Source organism: Mycetomoellerius zeteki, unplaced genomic scaffold (assembly GCF_001594055.1).
Source record: "Mycetomoellerius zeteki isolate Tzet28-1 unplaced genomic scaffold, Tzet1.0 scaffold228, whole genome shotgun sequence".
In the NCBI taxonomy this organism is placed as follows: Eukaryota; Metazoa; Arthropoda; class Insecta; order Hymenoptera; family Formicidae; genus Mycetomoellerius; species Mycetomoellerius zeteki.
Genome location: NW_017257203.1, coordinates 1,334,542 through 1,358,431, shown reverse-complemented (window position 1 = coordinate 1,358,431; position 23,890 = coordinate 1,334,542). Strand labels below are relative to the sequence as shown.

The following is a 23,890-nucleotide window of genomic DNA, read 5'->3' as shown; positions in this document are numbered from 1 at the left end:
GTGTAACCACGTTCAGCGCTATCCCTCCCCGCGTTGCATTTCGCGCGCGCGCGAACACGTCCGACACAATCGTACATACACGAGCACGCACACAGACGAAGGCATAATCGGCGTAGGAAGAAGGGTTTTGTGAATCAACGGTCTCAACGGCAACGCCGCATTGCAGATCCGCCGCGCCGACACGCAACTGACCCCCGCCCCCTCCTCCACCGCTGCAGTTTGTACCCTAAATTACGCTCACAGTGAACGAGCACATATGCCTATGCTAACATACCGCGACGGAGACAACACCGATTTACGAAACGCGCGTTCTTAGTCGCGAGCGATGTTCTCGCAGACGCGAAGCCTTCCTTTGGACAGAAAAACTAACATCGAGCGAAGCTTGATCGTCGGTGCTGTGCACACCTAAAGATCCGTTTGCTACGGCGATACACGCGACCGTCATTAACTGACACGCGATCTCAATGCGTTGAGGATAATTATAAGATATAAGACTTAATAAATTAAAAACGATGCAAGAAGCATGAATGGACTGAGACAATGCTTTTAATATATTTCTGTCATCGTCCACAAATTCCGACGCTGAGGTCTATTTTTTTATAATTAAACTTAGTATGCTTTTGAAACTTAAAATGAAATAGATATATGTTTGATATTTGGCGAAAGCGAGGAAGAAAGTTCTAGTGCAGTCTAGTGTAGAAATAAAAAACTCTAATTATCGACGATCCAGACGACGTGTATGTGTTTAAAAGATGTTTTTTGAGACAACATGCTTTCTACAATATGCCATAGTTAATCACCACTACAATAAGTCATTACCTAAGTCTTAAGCCGTAAGAAATTAACCAATTATAGTCGATTATTCTTTTCGCATTCAATCGTGCGAATCACGATAAGTTCTTACGGCTTAAAACTTAAGTAGTGGCTTATTGTAGAAAACCCATAACAGATATCATAAAGACATCTTCTAGACTAGACATTGCGTATTATCTTGGGAGCATGCGTTGACACTCGTATAATATTCACCCCTTCGAGAAGTAATATACAAAATCGTATATATACGTACCTGCAAGTGGCGGACAGATTTCACAGACGCAGAACAGTTGGAGCAAGTTAAGAAATTTATGCAGTTGGCGTTACCAACGAGTCTCGACCGACTCGTATCTTCTCATACATTGCGGGTCTCGCGAGATGAGGAGCCAGACGCTAGTAAACTCGGTTGTTGAATCAGTGCCAAGGCCCCGAATTTTCAGGAACCCTCGGTGTGCATAAACGGGGAAAACGTATATATCTACGTAGACTTTAAATAAAATTGTGCCCGATATCCGTAGGATGACTATCGTTCTTTATTGAGTCATCCCACGTTCGATTTTCCATCCTGTCCATCGATCGAACTCTCGAAGCGGATATATCGCGAGAAAGATCCGCCGGCACGGTGACACATGTGACATAAATTTCACGTTATTTATTCTCATATTAATGTCTTCATGACTGTTGAAAGGTGTCAGTTACATGTTCGCCAATGTCTACATGGCTTAAATAGCTAAAATAGCGGATTGAGATTTATGGACGTATTCTCTGGCATCTAAATTTTTGAAAACTTAATAATTGCTGAACATTCTGAAAGCAAAATCCATACGAAATTGACCGAGGAGTTATATTTCATTTATTCCCCGTGTTTTCTATATACACATCTAAGTTTTGTCCCTCTTACGGAATATATAACGATGTGCGAAGAAATGTATTTATTTCTAGAAATCCGTTTCGGATTTCAGTAAGTTAACTTATCGTCGATGTATTTTAAAAATAATATTGTCATTGTTTTTAAATAATTAATAAATCGCAGCGCGTTATATTATCGGATCATGTTTCATTCGATTCTCTATAGGCGTAAGAATATCGTAATGCATTGAAAATAGATATATAGGAAATCAAATCGTGTCACCTTAATCATACGGATGCAAAATATATAATTTCCGATGTGTGTGACATAAACATCGGTTTATAAACGCGATCGATTTAGACGTTGTCTGACATATGCCCATTTCTGTAGGTTAATTTTAATCTCGGCTTACTTTTTATCTTTTTCTAATTCTAATTCTAATTTTTAGAACTAAAAAGGAAGGAAGAATGAATTAAACTAGATTAGAATTAATCTACTCTCTAAATTTTACTCTAAAAGAGTTAAAATACTACCATTATTAAAAAAAAAAGTGAAAAATTTACATTCTTATCCAAAAGTGCAAATTTTTCAATAGTGGCAGTATTTTAACTCTTTTGGAGAGTGAGATTTCACTCCAAGAAGAGAGTATATTGTGGAAACAGACATTAAAATGTTGTCAGAGGTCTATCGATCAAAAGTTTCACGTCACGGAGTAAACGAGAGATATCTTAAAAATTACGCATTTTTTTCTTCTGCATTGCTGATTCTCCTAAATTCGAGGCGCTTTCTCGTAATTTTTCAGAGTCGTATATAGTATAATACATTCTTCTCGAGCAAGTTTCACCCCTTACTTATATATATTTATAGAAATAAGATAGGAGTGTCGATTTATTGATTGTGTATTATTTTAATAACTTATTACAGTACTTTATTAAATGTTAAGTTACGGTTTTATCTAGACACATTTACAGTCACAGATTTGTGTATCGCAATGGGAAGGTGTATCGCAGAAAGGTATCGCGCGCTTCTTTTCGTGATTCAAACGATTACAAACGGTTCAATTTGTATCTTTGTACGTCCGTGTGTCTATCTGTGTGCATCTACACAGAAAGAACGATCTTAAAGTATCTAAAAATTTAGCTAGATACAGTTCATACAGTACAAAAGCTTGCAGCAACATTGCTGCAACGTTTACAATGTTTTGGAATGTTGCAATGTTGCTGCATTATTACTGGAATGATGCTGTACGAGAGATCTGAAAATAATTTTATTTGGACCAAAATAATTATATAGGACACTCAAACTAGAATGTTAAAACTTTTTGCAGTATTATCATCAACGTTTAAGCGTTCCACATAATTATTTCGATAGTCCAACAAAATTTTTTTCAGATCGAGCTAAATTTTTAGATACTTTAGCAAAATTATTCTTTCCGTGTGTTTGTATGTCTCTATAATCTGCGTGTATCTATGTATGCTGTGTCTGTATCTGTGCGTTTTGCTATACATCAGTTACGTTCGCAGCGTAAAATGGCGCGTGATCGAAATGGGAGAATCTCCGCTGTTTTGACAGAGTAAAACACTACCGGCAATTCTCAGCGGAGATACGAAGGAGCTAAAAAATGAGAATAAAATTTTCTTCATCGAGCGACTTTGTGCAGCGCTATATTTGTATTAACAGCAAATGTATTCCTTATGGAAAGTTTGCCGCGTACCGTTGAAGTGGATGAGATTCACGATCGGCGGATAAATCGGGTGATGTTTCACACGCGTAAAAACACATTCTCGCGGTCACACACCGATGCCGAGGTCTGCGATTATGCTAAACGGAGCCGGCAGTCTTTCTCGCGCATTCATATACAATTAGACACAGTCGCAGAGCGCCCTTTTACGATTCGAGCTCTATCGCTCGCTGCGGTTGCCGAATTATTCAGAGGTAATGATTTTGCACGCGTCTACATCCCTAGGCGAACTTTCGATCGTGTAGCATGAGATCCATGGCTCTTTACTGTGGCTAATCGTAAGTTTATCCTTCGGCGCACGCAATATGGCCGTAAGCACAGTGATCGTACTTTAAGAGAGAAATAAGCGGAAAAAAAGGGGAAAAGAAAAGAGAGGGGAGCTAGTAATAAGAATAAAAATTAAGAAAAAGTGAAAAAAGAAAGAATAAGGGAGACAAGGAGAGAAAGGGCGCGCGCGCGCGCGCACACACACGCGCGCGTGTGTGTAATAAGTATGTGTAAAACTTATATTGTATAGATGTATGTGTCGCATGGAGCGAAAAGATGTCGACTATAACATTCGAAGATGGATTCCCAGTACGAATTTTGAATATTGTGATAGAAGTGAAGAGAAGAGAAAGCGGGGGATAGAGAGAGACTTTTTTTTAGTAAGTAAATACAAAATGCATTACATGTCTTGGTTCTAACGTGGCGATAACATTGTTGATATTAAAACTGTACACACGGTGAGCTGTCCCGTGTAGCTGGAAATAAACACCCCTCGCTCAAGCTCGGGTCTCTCGGTAAGTCCGTAGGTGAGGGGAGGGGGGGAGGGAAAGAACGTTTCCGGCGCGGATTGCGAGCGAGGCCGCGCCCGTACGTCATTACGAGCGGGTCATCGTCCGGGTTTCCTCGATCATTTCACCGTCCTTTGGCAGGTGGGGAGATTTACCATGAAGAATACGTTGAGCTCGATCAGCGACGCCAATATGAGGAACACGGCGTACATGCACAGGCAGGCGCGGCCCACTTTCGTGTCGAGCTGAAACTTGTTGGAGGCGAACGCGATGTACAGCAACATCAGGGTCGACAGCAATGATATCGCGCTGTACTCCAGCCCGCCGGAATTTATACTTATGTAATGCCTCCCGGGCTGTGTGGGCGAGAAGGACGACTTGATCAGCCAGGGTAGTCCGAGGCACAATAGTATATCGAACGTGTTTGATCCTATCGAATTGCTGATGCCCATTGAGCCGTGTCCTGAACAGCGTAACGGAATGGTAGAAAGTATACAGTGGGGAAAAAAGATGAAGGTGACGTTTAAATATTTTCACTCTATGCTCCGTTTTTTCGTCATTATCTAACTTTTACGGATATTTAGTAGCTAATATTCATAATCGAATCTTATATTATTATAAAAATCCATCATTATACAATTTTAAAATGTTATAAACCAATCACAGAGCATATTTTGGCATATTAGGACATTATTTTAATGCTAACCGACTGCAATTTGGATCTTTTTCGACAAAAGTTTCATTCTCAAAATTCTTCGAAATAAAGCAAAACGGGAGTCCAGTTTCTTTAGTGTTAAGTTATACATTTTTAAGCATTCTTTTTCTCGTTTTTGCTTAAATTTCTGTTTTTATCAAATAAAGGTTTTAACATTTAAAAAACTATTTGGCAATGTAATAGAAATGTTGGAAAATAACCTTGAATTTTTTTGCATTTTTTGAAAACTTCGAACTTACAACAGTAAGCAAAAAACTTGCGCTGAACAAGAAAGATCCAGATTGCAGACGAAAAGTTAAGGCGATCTTGAGACGAAAACAACTATCAACTTTAATAACGGAACTTTCGAATCTCGACACGGTATGCACCTTTGAAATTACCGGGTGCCATTTGCAGCCTCTTACAGCTCAACCAAAATGAGTTCCTCTCCATGATGCCTAATAGCTTTTGCCCATTTCTATCGCACTAACATCTCAAATTTTGTACTAGTTCTCGAATGTACTCTCGTTATTGCTATTTCTTATTATCATCTTACAAAACATACAACCATGCTGAGATTCAAGTATGAAAAAAATGTACATCAAAATTTTTCTGTCATAGTAAATATTCACTTACAAGATTAATTATATATGGAAAGAGCGTTTTTATTAAAATGTCTAAAAATCTAGCTAGATCTAAAAATAATTTTGTTGGATCATCAAAATAATTACGTAAGAATCTTAAGTATAATGAGTAATGCTGCAAAAAAATTTCATTCTAGCAACCAGTCTCACATAATTGTGATGGTCCAATCAAATTTTTCAGATCTGTATCTAGCTAAATTTTTAAATACTTTAACAAAATCTTTCCGTTAAAGGCAATATTTATTTTATATTTCCGGCAATATAAGAATATGTGTTAATAACTGTATACCTTGTTTCGCGACAATTACGCTCGATACGGCTTCGGGTACGCTAGTTCCTGCCGCGAGAAAAGTGATTCCCATTACGGAATCTGGTATCTTCAGCGTGTCTCCTGAAAGAATGAAATGCATTTACATCGATCTTTAAATAATTTTACATAATAAAATAAAGATTCTTTCATTGCAATTATTTTTTATCGTTCTTTAAATAGCGAGAGCGGTATGCCAAAGATAATTCATTTTTTCAAGTAGAATAGGTCGATTTGGTATCAACAAAGTCATGTTTATGTAAAATTTTATCAAATATCTTTCACAAATTATTTTTATATTCGACGATTTGTTTTTTGCATTTAAGCTTCAAATTAAAATGATCACTCACCGATTATAGTAATCATCCACGCTACTACATAGCTGAGTGATCCAATCCATATAATGCACATCAAGAACGTGATGGGGAACCAATTCTTGAATCGTGGCTTCTCACAATCGGGAATTGTGCACATGAATACTAGATGAATGGGCCATGTTGTGACCCAAGTCGTCTTCCTTAACCATCCAGCATGCGCTGGCCACACCAAGAGCTCGTACTTGTAATCTGTTATACATGTTATGAGAATTTCAAATTCGACAGATATATTGTCTATATTTATGTTTGTAGTGTTTTCATAAGGATCTTAAGATAAAATTGTGATCTGATAAAATTGTAAAATTACATAACATTTACGTAAAATAAATCGATATATTAGTCGGACTTATCAAATTTGAATACTTAATCTCTAATTTTGATAGTAATTAACTGTCTAGAAATTTCCATTCACAAGTGCTTAATTGTACTTGACCGATTAAGTGGCTGTCACGAAATATATTACACATCGCTTTACCATATTGTTCGCAAATACCGTCATTACGTCGCAGATGCATGGAGGATATTGTCAATACCACTGACAATCAGAAATCGATTTGATTAGATTAGACTAGGAAAGTAAATATTTGTATACGTGACTAATATAGTAAATTCTGCGCGACAAATTGTATTTTACGTAACAAACCGTTCATGAATATCATGTTATAAATGTCGTGTATTAAAAAATTTATAAGGGAACACAAACAAACTTACCAGGATCTGGATTCTCTTCCTGCGTTTTCGTCCCGCCATTTTGTAGCGGCACGTCGATAGTGGCTATCTGTTCCACATGATCACCAGGAGATTGTAATTTGTCCGTTCTTGATAAGTGAATGTCGCTAGAATCTGTGAAAAACAGATATTATTTATACATTTTATATTTTACATAAAAAGTCCAAAATTATCATAATTCAAAATTTTATTTTTATTCCTTTGAAAATTGTATTATTATTATTAAAATGATTATAAAGATTTAAACTTTCTTAAGTTAAATCCTTGAAACTCAATCATCAAAAACATGATTGAAAGTAGTGGAGATTTTATTTAAAAAATGCTACACAGAATGTTCTATCGATATGAAATCAGTTTAATTTAAACAACGTTCAGACAAATAAAAGTCAAATCGAAAAATAACGATAATTAATATTAAAACTAAAAAATCCAAAAAAGATGAGATCGAAATTATGGTCTTACCTGTTGTTGCTCGTGGGCCGTCTGAAGATATTTGATTGTCGTTCGTACGAAATCTTGTACACCGCTGGAACGATTTATCCCAATACATCACAGCAATATAAACAATGTACAACAGCACCAATGTTAATGCTTCGTACCATTCCACCCGCTCGTCGTGTATAATGCATATCAAAATTGCGACTGTGACACCGTAAGCGAGACAATCTCTACTGACAGGCCACCAATCTAAAGGCACCAACTATATATAAAAAGAAAGATGGTTATTATGTGCGAAATTACAACACAAATGTTCAATGATAATGTTTTATATACACATATATAATATTGTTATAATCATAAAATTTACAATAAATCCAAGATTATTACAAAAAAATGCAGAGTGTGCTACACTTAGAAATAAATAATTTCGCTTTTTATTTAATTTCATGCGAAATTTACGTTAATATAATTTACGTATACGATATTTATAAATGTATTTCCTTTGATAACTTTGATTACGTATCACGATGCATTTTTGACGCACATCGCTATCAATTATTAATCAATCTGTTATCAATATCAATTTGATACGTATCTATTTCGATACAGTCTGTCTGTTCTCATTTACTCATAATTATTTAAAGTAAAAAATATGCTAAAATAATACGCTACCAAGAAATATAGAAAAATCTACTATCATCTTCAAGTTTAATTACGTAATTATAAATAGATGACTTATTACTTTTATCTGAAATTGAAAATATCGTAATATAAATGAATACCAAAATATATTTATTCATGTACAATAATAAAATTTTAAAAATATATACATATATTTATTAAACTTGCATTTATTTCCGCAAAAAGTATCCTAGTCGTATATTTTAATTTCGAGCTACGTGTATTTGGCGCGAAACATTACTGTGTCTTTTAAACGTCACATGTAATATTGTAAATTTTTTGAAATATAACTAAATTTCTTTCATTCTTTTCGTATCTATTAGATTTCTCAAAACTATAGGACACACTTGGCAACTTACCATTCCCGCACCGATGCCGCAGCAAGCTGGGACAGCCAGGATGTTGAATACTGCGGAACCTACTATCGTCCCGACGCCAATGTCACCTTCCGTGATGAATGTTCCGATGGCATTCACGAATAATTCTGGGGCCGACGTCGCCGCCGCCATAAACGTCGCACCGGCTACGTCTTTTGACATCGAGAGTGCTGAAATGCAACGTCAGTCTTGATTTACCTTTATAATTTTCTACACACATATTTTGCATGCAAAGTGTGAATCACCGAATATTCTCGGGGTAAAATATTCATTACCTCGAATACGCAACTAGTCCAAAAAAGAATAAAGAAAAAATTCGCATATTGTTACATAAACTCTGTGTATCTCTATAAAAATTCAAGAAATTTTCTTTTCGCTAAAAAAATTCCGGTTAACAGCAAATAAATTGTAAAATTCAAATGTAAGAAATGCGTTAGACATATATTTTTTAAAGTATGCTGATCGTACATTTAGCGAGCAATATGACTATCATCATCTGATCCTCTCTTGACACTTAACAAACACGACATTCCTATTTGCGCAAATTGAACTCAGACTTCGAATGGTTACGTTTAGCGTTGTGATAACGAGAATAGAACAGACTGATCGTATTTCAAGAAATGTCGTGAGGACAGAATGAGGAACTGTTATAATCATTGAAGATGTGTCTGGCGCCCGCAGTGACGCAGATATGCTGCAGCATGGGCATCGATTCGACAGCCGCATCTCGCGTATCTAAGCGGTTGCATGAAATTAGCTCGATATTGCAAAGCGTGTCAAAATCTGCTTTGATCCGACTTACACTTTAGCTCTTTTGCTGTTTTGCGAAGATCGATTGGCATCACTTGTGCCAGCTTTGAATAAATAAAATGCCTTTACGCGCGTGTTTGTCTACGTATAGTGTGTTTATAAGTGAGAGTCTATAATCTCAAGAATAAACAAAGATTTACTAACAGAAAACTATTGTAATGATCGGTCTTTATACATCATACTTTCGCTCTCTCAGTTCTTAAAATAAGACAGATATTCAAGTTGTTCCAAAGTTAGCAAAGTTAGCAAAATTAACAAAATTAAACTTTTAAAACTTAATCAAGGTAATTAATGTCAAAAAATATAGCGCGCGAAGTTTTATTCAGTATTAATCTTGGTAATTAAATGATAAAATAAAACTTTATTAAATTTGACTCCAGATTAATCCAAGAAGAGTTTCGTTATTTATTTGTTAAAATTTAGTTATTAATGTACAGATATTTTAATTTTATTTTCGAAAAAACCTCAATTCTTATTACATAAGAGAAAGATTTCTATTTTCGATCTTAGTGTTTGATAATATTCGTATGCAAATTTGCAACATTTTTCAGTCTTATGACTGCGCGCTGATTTGATTTGACTTTTTCATTACAGATTTGTTCGATAAGAACCAAATATAAACGAAATTTAGATCGATAAGAATAAATTAAATAAGAGACAGATTCTTATTTTCGATTTTAAAGCAGATCTTGGTGCTTGATTGCAAAAAATAAAAGTGCTTTAAAATGTTTATTAGGATTATTATTATAGCAAAATTAATATAATTTGTTGTATTTTTAGTTATACTATTTCAGTTTATAATTTTGTTTTAAATCGAAATAAACCAAATCGATACGATAGTTTATAAAACTAAAAAATATATTTATAAATTTTGCATATGAATATCATCAAGCATTGCTTTGATCAAAAATAAGAATCTTTTTCTTGTTTAATTTATTTTTATTGATCTAAGTTTCATTATATTTGGTTCTTATCAAACAGATCTGTAATTGAAAAGGTGTATCGTTTTTAATATATGTTTTGTATGAGTCAAATACAATTAATCAATCAATTAATTTTTAAATTATACTATTTTTTTATGGCATTTCTTTATGTCATTTTGCAAATTTCATAGTTTCGCAGAAGCAAAGCTAAACCCTTTAGTCTTTGATACACATGCAAGCATAGAAAGTTAGCGAAAGAGATATAAATGCAACCCTTACCGTGACATATTTTTTCTACAGCAGGTACGAAGAATTTATCGCATACTACTGCTAAAGCGATAAATAAATAAAGCGACACGATGACGTGTACGACAACGGCACCGCCTTGTCTTTGCTCTTCATCAAACAAGTCGTGTGGAAAATCTTCTATAGCCGGTGGCGTACAATTTATACCTAAAAACGTAAATTACCTTTTGAGTAAAATGCAAAATACGATACAATTGTAGCAATCACCAGCATTCTCGCAACATTCATCTTCTCTAAAGTTTTTGCCGAAAGCTTGAATGAATAATTTCATTTGAGTCATTCCTTGTTTCTATTGCGAAGAAATTTTATTAGCAAATTTGAGTGACAAGCACTGCGTTTCATACGGGAGCATTGACCTTACGACGGAAGTACCTTGAGTTACTTCATCGCAGGGTTGGGAAGTAATGTGTTATTTGTAATGTCGTTACCGTTATTATTACTTATTAAGTAACAAATTAGTAACGACGTTATATTTTTTATTAGTAACAATAATAATAATGCAGTTACATTTTATGGGTAACGATAATGAATATAATCGTTACTTTTACCGTTACTTTGTAGAAATACATATGTATAGAACGTACATATACGAGTTTGAAAAGGGGGTGTTGTGTTCGATCATGTTGCAATTAATCATAGCCATTACGGATCTCGTGTAATTGACCACTTTGAAAGAATTGATCAATTAGCGACAAATTGGATGTCAGTCTAAAAAAAGGTCGTCAGAATTCGATGAAAAAGCAATGGAATAACAATGGAAATTGTAATGAATCGATACTTTTTAAATGACGATACTGCTAACGAGTTACTTTTTCCAGAATAACGAGTTATACGGTAACGAGTTACTTTTTAAAAGTAATTTTCCCAACCCTGCTTCATCGACATCACAAGCATTATCATCGGACGTAATTCACAGAGATTAGACTTATGGTTTCTTTCTTTCGTTTTCTGTCAAAAGACATTTAAATTTTTAAGCTTATCGCATAAATCACCGCTGTTGGACTGAATCTGGAAAATTTACTGTATCATGACATTGTCACAAAATATCTATTTTAGTGAAGTCTACATATTTGAGATGAATTTGCTTGAAGATGAAGCTTCCGTCGAGAAACATTTTATTTCGCGATCTCTCTGTTTACTTTTTCGTGATCGATCCTCCCACTTCGAGGTATGATTTTCGCCGCACCTTGTGCTCATTCGTTGCAATCGCATAATACCCGAATGTACCGGATGTACCGCACCTAGACACACTCGTATTCGATGAAATGGATTTTTTTTTGCCATTGCATAATGCGAGGTACAGGTACAATGCGTATTAACTAAATCGGACACACAGCATGGTTTCCATTTATAGATCGCGACGCAAAAGAGCATTTTCCAAGCGTTTTCGGTAATTCCACGAGCGCGTTCTTCCGTCTGCGTTTACGTCACGCGCGTTCGCGAGATATTAACGGTATAAAACGTCGTCAATTACGTGTTTGCTGCTTTAATGTAAAGCAGAGGCTTTTTCCTCGGCATCACACGACTCTGCTCATGGGTTAATACGATAAGAGCCGAGGGAAGAGCTTAAAGTTAACCATTATCTTTTTAGAGTCTGCCGGCAGCTCGTTCTGGCGCTAAGAGGGAACGGAGAGGCGCGTGGTGTAACGAGGAGGTAGATCGAGGAGGTGGTTACGAAATCGGTATATTAGCACGTACGTTGACTCGCCGAATAGGAACGTTCTCGCTGAAACGCTGAACGCTGACACGAAATGTCACGCATATGCACCGGGCACACGGACGGCCGACGTCGGCAGCGCGACGGTGTGACGGTCCAAATCGGATCGTGTGGTGGTAAGATAACGATACGCCAAGTAGGAAACGTCTCGTTACCGTCCGCCATTACTTCAATTTTATGGAACCGTCGTGTCGTGCCGAATTATTTGGCGAACGGAGCCCGTGGCACAAAAGTGCCCTAAAAGCCTGCGAAAAATGTACGATTGATCACGTACACGCGCCGAATGTACTGAGCGATCTGCTCGTTAGCGTCGAATTTTAGCGAGCGAATTCTCAAAGGCGACACTTCACAGAACGTTTACCGAACTGTCGAACTTGGGGTCGCGAGATACACGTTCCCTCCATTTTTGGGAGGTACGATCGATTCCACTGTCTGATTGTCAGGTTTTCATCTGAATGTCATGTCGCCGATTTAAAAAAGAATTGAAAAATTTTTCTGTTTTGAAACGTATCTTCAAATCGTCAGGACAGACTTTTCTCCGCGTATAATCGGTATTCGGAGATACATCGATACGTAACACATAAATTTTTGTACGAAAATCATGGATTGAAATTTAGAAATAAATTCCGAATTTTTGCACATTAAAGATTCCAATGAATTCTCTCCTTATTTTGAAAAATTGCCAATTTTATTGATGCGAACGCAACCACCTGTCTTATTGTGATCGCGAATTTCTGCTTCAACTAAAAGCTGCCGTTCAACAGTTATTAAACGAGACAACGATAAATGATGTTCTGTAAATATGATAGATGAAACAAGCAATTAAGACACATCGTGAAAAATTCCAATAAAAACTTTCCAATAAAAAGAGAATATAGGCATTATTTATTCAGACGGCACTTGCAGTGATCGCTCTTTTTATGAATTATTAATATTACTCACTTCAAGCATTTGGATCACCGCAATGTGTGTCCGATCTAAATTATCCTTTTAATGAATTAAATATCGCCAGAATAATGGCGGTAAGTTTGTACTGGATCACTTAATTCGACTAATTAAGTCGCCTTATCCGAAACGACGCGACTGTCGCGTTGCACGATAATAAAAGTTATCAACATTTTTATTTATATATACAGATTATATATATATATTTTTTTAATATTTTAATTTTTTTCTGCCCTTTCCTGTCTTTTTTCTCTTCTTCTCTCGAGGAGACGATCATGCGAACGTGTGCGTATTGGTGCCTCTTACCGGTATATATCGCTATGTGACTGGATGTGACTTCCTACCGATTAAGCAGCCTAAAGAAGTTAAATTGCTCTCATTCAACTTGGCAGAACAGATGCCATTCATGTCTAATGTACGTCGTATAAACGTAGATATATCACGACGACTCAACGACTCTCCCGGGCTCTACGGCGATTCGTTTGGTCGGAAGGGCGCGGCGCAAGTTGCCGGCGGACGGTGGCCGATGGACGGATGGACGAATAATCGGTTAACTGTCGAATCGTCGATAATCAGCGCGATGTCCCCGCAATTAACAGAGTTCCCTTCGCGCCTTTGGTGTAGCTTTAAAATCCTTTTAATCTTGCGATTTTTCCATTAATCGCTTTCCTTTCCGCGAAGGCACTGATCGTGGCCTCAGCATTTTTATGAGATATATTACGACCACAGAGAACATTATAAATACAATATCGTAACGCAGGAGACGTAAACAAACGGTTCACATTAATTATCGTCGCGCATTTCGTATAATACGTCGCACTTTGCGAAAGGCAGAAGAGAAGCGATTTAAATCGATATCGTAATATAACAAGGCTGTGTTCCAAAATTTACTGCCAGTACCGAAAATCTATAGATCACGTGATGTAAACTATAGATTTTTGGTACTGGCAGTAAATTTTGGAAGACAGCCTAAGATTCGTAATGATAATAAATGAATTATAATGGTGAATGATAAGAGATGAACAATGTTTTTTACTTACTTTTAAAATTATTAGTATTTTCAGACAAAAAAGTTGTCGGCTTTTATTTAGTATTTTTATACATACCTTCAGTTTACTCGACTTTATTATATTTGTCTAAATTCTATTTGAACCGTATGTCATTTAAATTGATTGAAAGGGTGCACACACACTTTTATTAACTTATAAGTATTAATCATCACTGTTGTTATCGTAATCAAATTAAGCAGCGTTAAAACTCTGATTGACATCGAGTATAGTGTTACCAATTTCCATGTAATTACAATGACTGATAATTAATTTATAATTAATCTATAATTTTCTATTTCTAATATACTTTCGTAAAAAATTTCTATTATCAGTTATTCCAATATGCTTTTATGAAAAAAATATCCGTTAGAAATAATAAATCTCATTTATATATAATTAATTATTCAAAATATCGATCTGTTTGCTCAATATTACCTATTTACAATAAATATTAGAACATATGAAAGAATTGACATCCTTAAGTAAATATCTTTTTTTTTTCACTAAATAAATAAAAAAAGTATCTTTTTTTCAAAGAATGTGACTATGAGCTGTTCGATTTATGTGTTAATTGGATGCTGCGGGTCAATTGTCATACTAGATAAGTAAATGACAAAGAACATGTTAGGACGATGGGCGATGAACGAGCGTTTTTATTAGTTTTCATTAATTCTATTTAATGATGATGCTTAATGAGTTGCTTTAAGCTGCCTAAAGCTCCCCGTCGTTCTCGGCTCAAAACTTTTCGCTGGACTGTAGCTTTAATATTAATTATGTACATAATACATTAATGTACTTTGCAAATCTTGTTTTTAAAGATTAATGTGAGCGAATGTTTTATCTGATAAAAATACAGTGTAGAGGTAAATTTTTACACTATTTACATTGTCAATGTTAATATGCCATTAATAGGCTTATAACTTTTGTGAATAGTTTAAAAGATATTTAAGAAACATTTTTAGAAAATTCATAAGCTTTTTAACTATATTTAGACGTTTAAATAATTTAATTAATTTTGATCGATTTATTCGAAAATGACAGATACATTTATAATAAAAATATTTTTGACAATTCGCTGAAAACTTATTTTTACATTTTACATAACCAGAATATGATTATTAACATCTTGCTGAAAAAGAGAACACTCTAATTATATTGTACATTTGATAGTGGTCGTCGAGTTAAATTCGAAACGCATTTATTGGTAATATAAATTATTTTAATTTTGCTGAATTGTTAATATGAATGAAAATACACTATTATACTTGCGCAGCTCACACGTGTCGAATAATTTATCTTCCACAAAATAATTTATCTTCCTATGACATGTCTCACGTCATTTTAAGATTCCCGAAAAGATTTATAAAAGAACTCAATGAGAGTTGATTAATTATTCCATAGTTTTTAAGTAGTCAATATTTATCCGCAATTTTTAAATTAGGTAATAAATCAATTTTTGTATGAATACATGCATAGTTGGTGATTTATTTTCGTGCATAAACAATATAAACAAAAGAATGCCATATAATGTAATCAAATATACAAGAAGCAATATATATACACAAGCAATATTTCGTCCATAAATAAAATAAAAATGTATCTGCATACACATATAGCGAAATGTACTTAAAAATTATTTGCATCTACTCACATGGAACACTTCATAAATACATTTGAGACTTTTACACTTTAATGAATTTCTGAGTTCTAAATTTCAAAGATTTGTAGATCTAAATGATATTTGAATGAATAATTCTCTTTAATATACAAACAAACATATATTTATGAGACATAAGCATTCAATGATCTGTTATTCATGAAAGTGCAGTGTTATTTAGTCATCTAGTAATTCTAGAAAAAAGGGGAAAGAAAAGAAAGCAAAGAGTAAAAATATTTTTTTTAGAATATTGTGCTGGAATTAGAGGTAAAATGAAGAAAAAATAAAAAATTATATGAAACAAAAATGGAAAGAGGTCTTCAGATTTAATCATAGAATCTGCAGGCACCATGATGAGTGTCGCGTACAGTCAAAGAGAAAAAAGACAAAGCGAGAAAAGCAAGTGGTTAAATTTGACAGATGCAGAAAATGAAAGAGAATGACAAAATGAGAAAATGTTTGTATGCTTGAGATATTCATTATTGACTTCGTACAGTGTCACGAATATCGCGAATACAATAAGGGGATTGCATTTGTACGTATTTTCAACTGAGCACTTTCTTCACCAAAACAGCCACGGGTTTTCTCGCTCATTATTTATCATGGGATGGACCGACACAAAGAACATCCAGACGCAGAGAACATCCTAGCCTACGATTTCCGCACATTCCCCGTTTTCACAGTGCGACAATTCTCGCATTCGCGGCGAAGCGCGGAGAGCACCAAAAGAGGAAAAAAGCGAAAATGGATGAGGAAAAACGAGATGAAAAAGCACACGAAATGCACCCGTGTGTTCGCCGTCCGTCTCCCATTCCCTATTTCTCTTAAATTTTTTTCATATCTCGTCGGTCCACGTCGTTTCTCTCCCGATTTCCCCCGGATGCGCGGGTCAACACCATCCTCGCATCGTGTGCGAAACTGTTTCAACACGTCGCGGTCTTCTCCGGTGCGATATTATCGAAAATAAGATTCGAACACACCTCCTCCTAGGTCTGTCGTATCCATGTTGTCAATCCCGTTGTCACACACATACTACATTAACATCTACTCCGAAGTCCGACATCGTTTGTTGGAATCGCCCCTCCCTCTGGCTCTTCTCTCGCGCGTAGCGCCTGTTGCTGGATCGTGCCGCATGTAAGTTCCAGCCACAAGCCAACGAGGCTTCCGAAATTTGCGATATGCATCCGTCACTTTCGAGTAATCACGATATGATGGACCGGAAGGAAAATATATCTTATTTCTCTCGATATAATTTTGCAAGCGCACTTTGTCGTGTGTGCTTGGATGAGGTTGTTTGTGCAAATTTGCGAGAACGTTACTGTAGAATGAAACAGTTCCAGTAACAATAGACTAATATCTTGTTCTTGGAATCCATACGTCTTTTCATGATTGCGAAAATTAATATGATCATACGGAAGCATATAATTTTAGAGCAACTGAGTACTGTTGCAATTCACGAACCTTTCTGATTTGATCAGAGAATACTTACTAGTATTAAAAATAATGCAATTAAATTATAGTATCGCGCCTGTAATGTTAATTCTAATACAGACGTATCGATGTAGATGCCAGAGATACTTACATGTTAAATGCAGATAACACGGCGATTTAGTGCGTCTGCACCAGGCGAATTACACACGTGAGTGTATAATATGACCTAAGCTCTCGAAAGACTCTCGAGTTCGAGTCCTCAAACTAGATTTAAGTTCTTAGGGGAAGCTTAGACAAGCGATGCTGCTTTGTGTTCATTTATTACTAATTAGATGTTCATTTTATTAGAATATTAGAATAATAATAAAAATGATAACGTTTCATTAAGGTCTCTATAAAAGATACTATATATATAAAATGACATATAGTATATATTTTATAAAAGATTTAAGTGTCTTCCAGTTGACACAAACTAAAAGTAACGTAAACATCAATATTTTAATTTCGCAAAATAACGTAAATGTCAGATAACATACTCCAGTCAACAAATAATGATTTAAAAATATTTGAAAAACATTTTTTAAAATATTTTTAAAAACGTTAAAAATGAGTTTAGTTACTTTTTTTTCATAAAAGAAGAAAAAGTTTATTTTAATGTTTAAAATAACACTTCTTTAACGTTTAAAAAACGTTTTCTAACAATCAGCAAAAATGTTTTTAAAGTATTTTTAAAACTACATGAAAAACATTTCTAAAAACGTGAAAAACGTTTTTCAATTGATTGAGTCACTTTTTTTCTTGGAAAAAAAGTTTCCTTTAACATTTGAAAAAAATTTTTCTTAATGTTTGAAAAATTATTTTAACAATCAGCAAATAATGTTTTCAAAAATATTTTGAGAAACGTTATCTACTGTAAAGTGCGACAGTTATTTAAATGTATTATTTTTGGAATCTTATTTAAGTTCGCCTTCAAAATATCATTTCAAAATTTCAATACCATTTGAATAAATGTTAAATAAATACTTATAAATAAATCATTATTGCAATGAGTAATTAATGCGACACAAATATTAAATTAACGTTGATTAAATGTTAAAAATATTTTGATTTTACATTTTAAATAAATAATTAATATAAAATAATTATCAAATTAAATTTGAATAAGTATTAAATAATTTTTTTTTCAAATCATTATTATAAATTAAATTATAAATGTAATGTAAATATTAAAATTGAATAAATATTAAATAAATATTAAATAAATGTTTTTTCCAAATCATATTGTTACAAATGAATAATTAATGTGAATACATATTAAATAAAAACGTTAAGTAAATGTTTAATTATATTTTTTCATTATCTTATTGTTTCAATGAATAATTAAGACAATAGTAAGGATTAAACCGGGCGAATGAGAGTACAGTGTTGTTGATGGTACGCAAATGAAGATTCTTTTTCCCCTTTTTCTACTTCTTTATTTCAAATGTTTCAATACACAGTTAGCCTTTACGAGCCTAAATAAATTGAGCAGATACATTAAAGTACAAAAAGACGTCCTCCCACCACACTTAAAGAAAAATGATGAACGTCGAAATACTTGATGGAACGGTATCTAAATAAAAGGTTAATCTCGGAATTCCTTCATATTCATATGCAAAATAATGATTTTAATCTGCGGTCTGACACGGATGGTTTACATCATATTTATTTACCGATTTAAAATATAGATGACATACTTTTTTCCCCTTCTTTTATTTACATAACAATCGATAGGATACTTCTGTAAGACAAAATGTTTCAGTTATGTTGATTGACGTTCTATTGTTAACATGTTTTATTTGCAATCTTTTTCACTTTATTAATTTATTTGAGATGAAGTGTAATTGGCAATGTAATTGATCCAAAGTTTTAGAACGGCTACTTTGTTTATTGAGGTGAGTCACATATCGAATCATACATATTTTGTTTAATCCATTAATTGTGATAAAGTTAATTTTAACAGATTTATAAGATTTAACAGATAATTTGTCAATTTGATGTCTGATTCATCCCTTGCACACAAAGGGGTGATGAATATCTATTATATATATGCTGAGGAGGACTCCAAAGTAAATCGAAACATTCAATTTTTTGTGGAATAAAGAAGTGGAAAAAGGAGAAAAAATCTTCATTTGTGTATCATCAACAACGCTGCACTTTCATTCGTCCGATTTAATCCTTACTACTTTTTTATTTGAATAATTAAGGTAAAATAAATGTTTAATAAGCATTTAATAAATATTATTTTTACAATGCATTGTACAATGTATAATTAACGAAAAAGAAATATTTAAAAAATATTTTTAGAATCTTGTATGCTCACTGCGGTAGTACAAGATTAATTCAGACCGTGATAATCGTTAATGATAGTTCTTGAGATCATTTCGAGACGCAAATTCTAAATGTTGAGGCTTTAGATTTTAAATAATTGAGCGCGCGAATTTCAGTTTAATTAATTAACTTTGAATCCCCATTTAAAAACTACCTCGACATTTATAGATAGATTTAGAATTTTAGTTTTAAAATGATTTCTGGAATTTGCCATTAACGATTGTCACGGTAAGAGACACCCTGAATAATTCTTGTACCATGATATATTACATTTATATTATTGAGTGTGAATTATAACATTGATGTTATGTTATAATGTCGACTGAAGAAAGTAATCTCTTAAATGTCGAAAATCTTTTGTAAAATATGTCATTATGGTATCTTTAACAAGAACCTTAATTGAATATTATAATTTTTATTATTATTCTAATATTCTAATAAGGTAAACTTTTAATTAGTAATAAATAAACACAAAGCAGCATCGCTTCTCTGAGTCTCCCTAAGAAGTTAAATCTAGTTGTGTGAAGGACTCGAACTCTCGAGAGCTTAGGTATTATACACTCACGTGTATAATTTGACGCCTAATACAGACGCACCAATCTGCGTTGATTTAACACGTAAGTATCTCTGTATCTGCATCGATGCATCTGCATTAGAATTAACATTGCATGCGCGAAGCTATAATTTAATTGCGTTATTTTTAACTGGAATGTCTGGCTCTTCAAACTCGTACATTTCGCAATTAAGCTCTTTCACAATTATCTGACCGACTTGCATGCTCATTACGTGTAACGATTTTAATATTAATTTTTTTATTTAACAAATTATAAAATTTAATCGTATTAATAAATTTCACGTTTCGAATTTTAATAAACTATATGAGAATGTTCTACGTCACATTATTACCGGATATTTTTTGTAACAATTAGATGATAAAATTGTTACGCTTTAAAAATTAGGTTCCACATAATTTTTCTGAAATATTCCATGGATATCAATGGAAAATTTACGGTATTAATTATACTAGTTTAGCTAAAAAAGATATGGAAATTGTAGCAAAAGGAAAACAAAAAACCTTGTAAAATATATTACCTGTTGAGTAACAGCTAAAAGTTTTAAAGTTTATCGATTATTAAAAAGGTCAATTATCACAAGATCTTGTGAAAATTCATATGAAGCTGGTTATATCTGAACTTACAAGATCTTGAATCCAATCTTGAATCTTATCAATGGTCGTTTCCAAAGTTGGACGTAATCTAAACTAATATCGATACACATGTGATATCAATTCACGATAATAACGTAAACATTTGTTCTAGGTATTGTACATTATAGGTTTAGTATCATTTTATTATCATTACGTACGTACAGAGTAACATCATAAGATCCATATTTTCTTAATCGCGACAAAATCTGTTTTGATAAAATTTAATAACTGCAAACTAAATGACACGTTGCATTTTCGCTAATAACGAATTTTATTTGTTATTATTCGTAAAAATATTTTACATCTCTTCTGTAGTTTTTCTCGTATCGCAGCTTTAGTTTTATAAAACGTATGATATAAAACGTATTGTACATACCTAATAAAAAATATTTCGCAAAAAATGTGATCTCGTGGAATATACTTTGAATATGTGCGTATTACGATTTTTATTGCAAAATAGAAATGATGTATATTTCTTCTGATTCGTTCGAATCACTCGATACATATAATATTTGTTGTATAGTACGATATAAAACGGCGCCTCGCGTAAATAAGGAGAGTTGATATGTATGATTAGAAGACTCGCACAACACTGTTTTTCGTGAAAAAAATCGAGAAAAAAAAAAGAAAAAATGCCATAATAAGTTGAGACTCGTGCGCGATTTTATTTGATTTCGAAGATATCGGAACTTGTTCCCGTAGTATCATCTTCGATCATCGAGATATATGGTAAATTTGAAATAAATTATAAATAAACGCGCACTGTCAAACTTTATATGATATTCGCTGTGCGACTAATTAAAAGGAATAATATATATATATATATATATAAAAGGATGCTCCCCCGATCGAAGAAATTGACAAGGCTGTATTACTGACCCGAAACGTAAAGTAATGTAAAACTTTCATCATATACGATCGTCGTATAAATTGGTAGATTTATGTCCGAAGAGGCAGACGTAGAAATCACGATGAGGCAATCGCAGGAACTTTCCTGTCGTCTTTTAATCGAAAGTATAGAACGCAATTGCCTTAAACAGTATCTTATCAGCATCGTTATAAGTCGTGATAAATCTTCGATGGACGAAAAATATGAGTAGTCGAACTATACGTGCCGGATAAACTACAGGTAGCCACTCACACCGCGTCCAGATCCTCATCGAGTCACGTTTCTTACGTATATTTCATACATATTATCTGAGAAGAACCAGCACTTTACGCACGTTCTTACGTAACAAAGGATGGTATGGCGGCGCAGACAGACGGTCGGATACCGGATACTTTTCGTTATTACTATACCAGCTATATGCTTTTTTTACATCAATATAATGGGACTGTTATCTGACAGTACGACAAATGCCGGCCATGCAGCGGACTGGCGTGAGTATATAAAATAATACATTTTTCTCCGTCTTTCTCTGGATATCACGGTTGCCACCTCTTCAGTTTTCGGCCGGATTTTTGAACGAATAACCGCTCTAAATTTTAATGATCTTTATTTTAAGCAATATTAAGTAAAATAAATCGAGAAGTGTTCAAACACAAATAAGGGAAGAATTATTTTAAGTTCATGCGTCAACTTTCTTCCGATTTAAAAAAAAAATCTCCGGTAGAAAGGTCAGATCTGATGATATTTTTGTTTAAAGAAAGCACTACAAGAAAGTAATAATTTTAATAGTGGCAATCGAATCTGCGACAGGATAGAGATGAGATCTCCAACGGAACATTAGTCAAAAGGTGGCAACCCTATACTGAGTGTCCGTGAGATCGGAACGAAAGAAGAATTATTCGGGATTTTGGCCATCGTGTGAAGAAAACGATTAATCTTTGCTATCTTTTTTTCTATATTTTTGTTCACATCACGATGTCCTCCTTCGTGTTTCAGAAGGACGTAGATTGCTGCAGACGAGCGAGTTCGAGCAACCTGGAAACGACAGTTACAATTGCACGCCACCAGCGATCAAAGAGTTTCCACCTGATGGTCTTACACGGCAGCAAAGACAGGCAGGATTTATAATAATCCACTTCGTCATCGCTATTTATCTGTTTTTATTACTTGCCATTATCTGCGACGACTATTTCGTTCCCTCTATTAAGAAAATTTGCGAGAGTGAGTACAAGAGAATTGTTCGGAAATATCCATCCGTTTTCTCGTGACTTTAATATGACCTCACTGCGGCTCCTCTCTCTCTCGTTTCGCTGTGACGAGCGTAAGACGTTTGCAGTTTGGTGTATTTGTTGTTTGCGTTTATTATACAAGGCGTTTATTATATATACTACTTTTTTTTCGTAAACATGCACGAATGTAAAACGAAGAAATATCTCACAACAGAGCTCGATGTTACTGAGGATGTGGCTGGCGCGACAGTAATGGCGGTTGCGAGTTCAAGTCCAGAATTGTTCATCAATGTCATCGGCACCTTCGTGACAGAGGGTGACCTGGGGGTTGGCACCATCGTCGGTTCCGCGGTGTTCAACATGCTGGCGGTACCCGCGTGCTGCGCACTATTTGCACACGAGGTAAAGTTCGCACGATTAAATTTAGGGATTCTCTCATACGTTCGATTCTCCTTATCACGTATGATTATCACATTCGCAGATACTGCACTTGGAGTGGTGGCCCATATCGCGCGATACACTAGCATATGCTTTCACAATTCTTCTCTTAATCCTGACTCTGTGGGATGGACGTATCGAGTGGTACGAGGCACTCATCCTCGTCGCTTGTTACGTTCTATATATATTAGGTGATGTATCGATGAATAAAGCGAATCGAATTCGAAGATACTAAGAAATTATTTCGCTTGCTAAAACAATCGTTCATTGTGCTGCAAAGGACCCCGCACTAATTACATAGAAAATCGGGTCCAAATGAAATGAGTTTGTTTTTCTGTTTGAATAAAAAATATAGATACACCCCTATAAGCGCATAATATTATTTAATATTAAATAATATTTTAGGCATATTCTTAGAATATTAAATATAACATTTTAATAATATTTTACTAAAATTATATAATATTAAATAATATTCTCGAAATATTA

At 34.2% G+C, this 23,890-nt stretch overlaps 3 protein-coding genes across 4 annotated transcripts in view; 1 reads left to right on the top strand and 2 right to left on the bottom strand.

Moving 5' to 3' along the window:
• Window positions 1-1,162, bottom strand: part of Hk (potassium voltage-gated channel subfamily A regulatory beta subunit hyperkinetic) — a 19,814-nt gene extending 18,652 nt beyond the window's left edge. Inside the window, exon 1 of the mRNA XM_018448966.1 lies at window positions 1,067-1,162. The gene's annotated coding sequence lies outside the window, so the exon portion shown is untranslated. The remainder of the gene's footprint in view (window positions 1-1,066) is intronic.
• A 2,880-nt stretch (window positions 1,163-4,042) lies between these two features.
• On the bottom strand, window positions 4,043-16,860 carry zyd (sodium/potassium/calcium exchanger zydeco). 2 transcript variants are annotated; one of them, XM_018448967.1, is made up of 8 exons: window positions 16,818-16,860; window positions 10,443-10,616; window positions 8,413-8,600; window positions 7,394-7,631; window positions 6,914-7,045; window positions 6,176-6,391; window positions 5,808-5,909; window positions 4,043-4,643 (listed from the first exon to the last, which is right to left on the bottom strand). In XM_018448967.1, the coding sequence occupies exons 1-8, from the start codon at window positions 16,840-16,842 to the stop codon at window positions 4,300-4,302; spliced, it is 1,419 nt and encodes a 472-aa protein (XP_018304469.1). In that variant the 5' UTR covers window positions 16,843-16,860; the 3' UTR covers window positions 4,043-4,299. The 2 variants fall into 2 exon arrangements, with proteins under 2 accessions (XP_018304469.1, XP_018304470.1); XM_018448968.1 differs by lacking the exon at window positions 16,818-16,860 and adding an exon at window positions 16,624-16,653.
• Window positions 16,861-21,947: 5,087 nt separating this feature from the next.
• LOC108723306 (sodium/potassium/calcium exchanger 4) overlaps window positions 21,948-23,890 on the top strand; it is a 6,531-nt gene continuing 4,588 nt past the window's right edge. The window contains exons 1-4 of the mRNA XM_018448964.1: window positions 21,948-22,225; window positions 22,731-22,955; window positions 23,178-23,365; window positions 23,445-23,592. Coding sequence (XP_018304466.1) covers window positions 22,087-22,225; window positions 22,731-22,955; window positions 23,178-23,365; window positions 23,445-23,592 — 700 coding nt within the window. The 5' untranslated portion in view covers window positions 21,948-22,086. The remainder of the gene's footprint in view (window positions 22,226-22,730; window positions 22,956-23,177; window positions 23,366-23,444; window positions 23,593-23,890) is intronic.

Bases quoted from the DNA above. Each gene is read 5' to 3' on its own strand.
- zyd (XM_018448967.1), bottom strand. From the start codon at position 16,842: ATGGATACGACAGACCTAGGAGGAG. The intron at 7,632-8,412 runs GTAAGTTGCCAA...TTTTATATATAG, and splicing joins GCGGCATCGGTGCGGGAATG to TTGGTGCCTTTAGATTGGTG. The intron at 7,046-7,393 runs GTAAGACCATAA...TGTTTTTCACAG, and splicing joins CGGCCCACGAGCAACAACAG to ATTCTAGCGACATTCACTTA.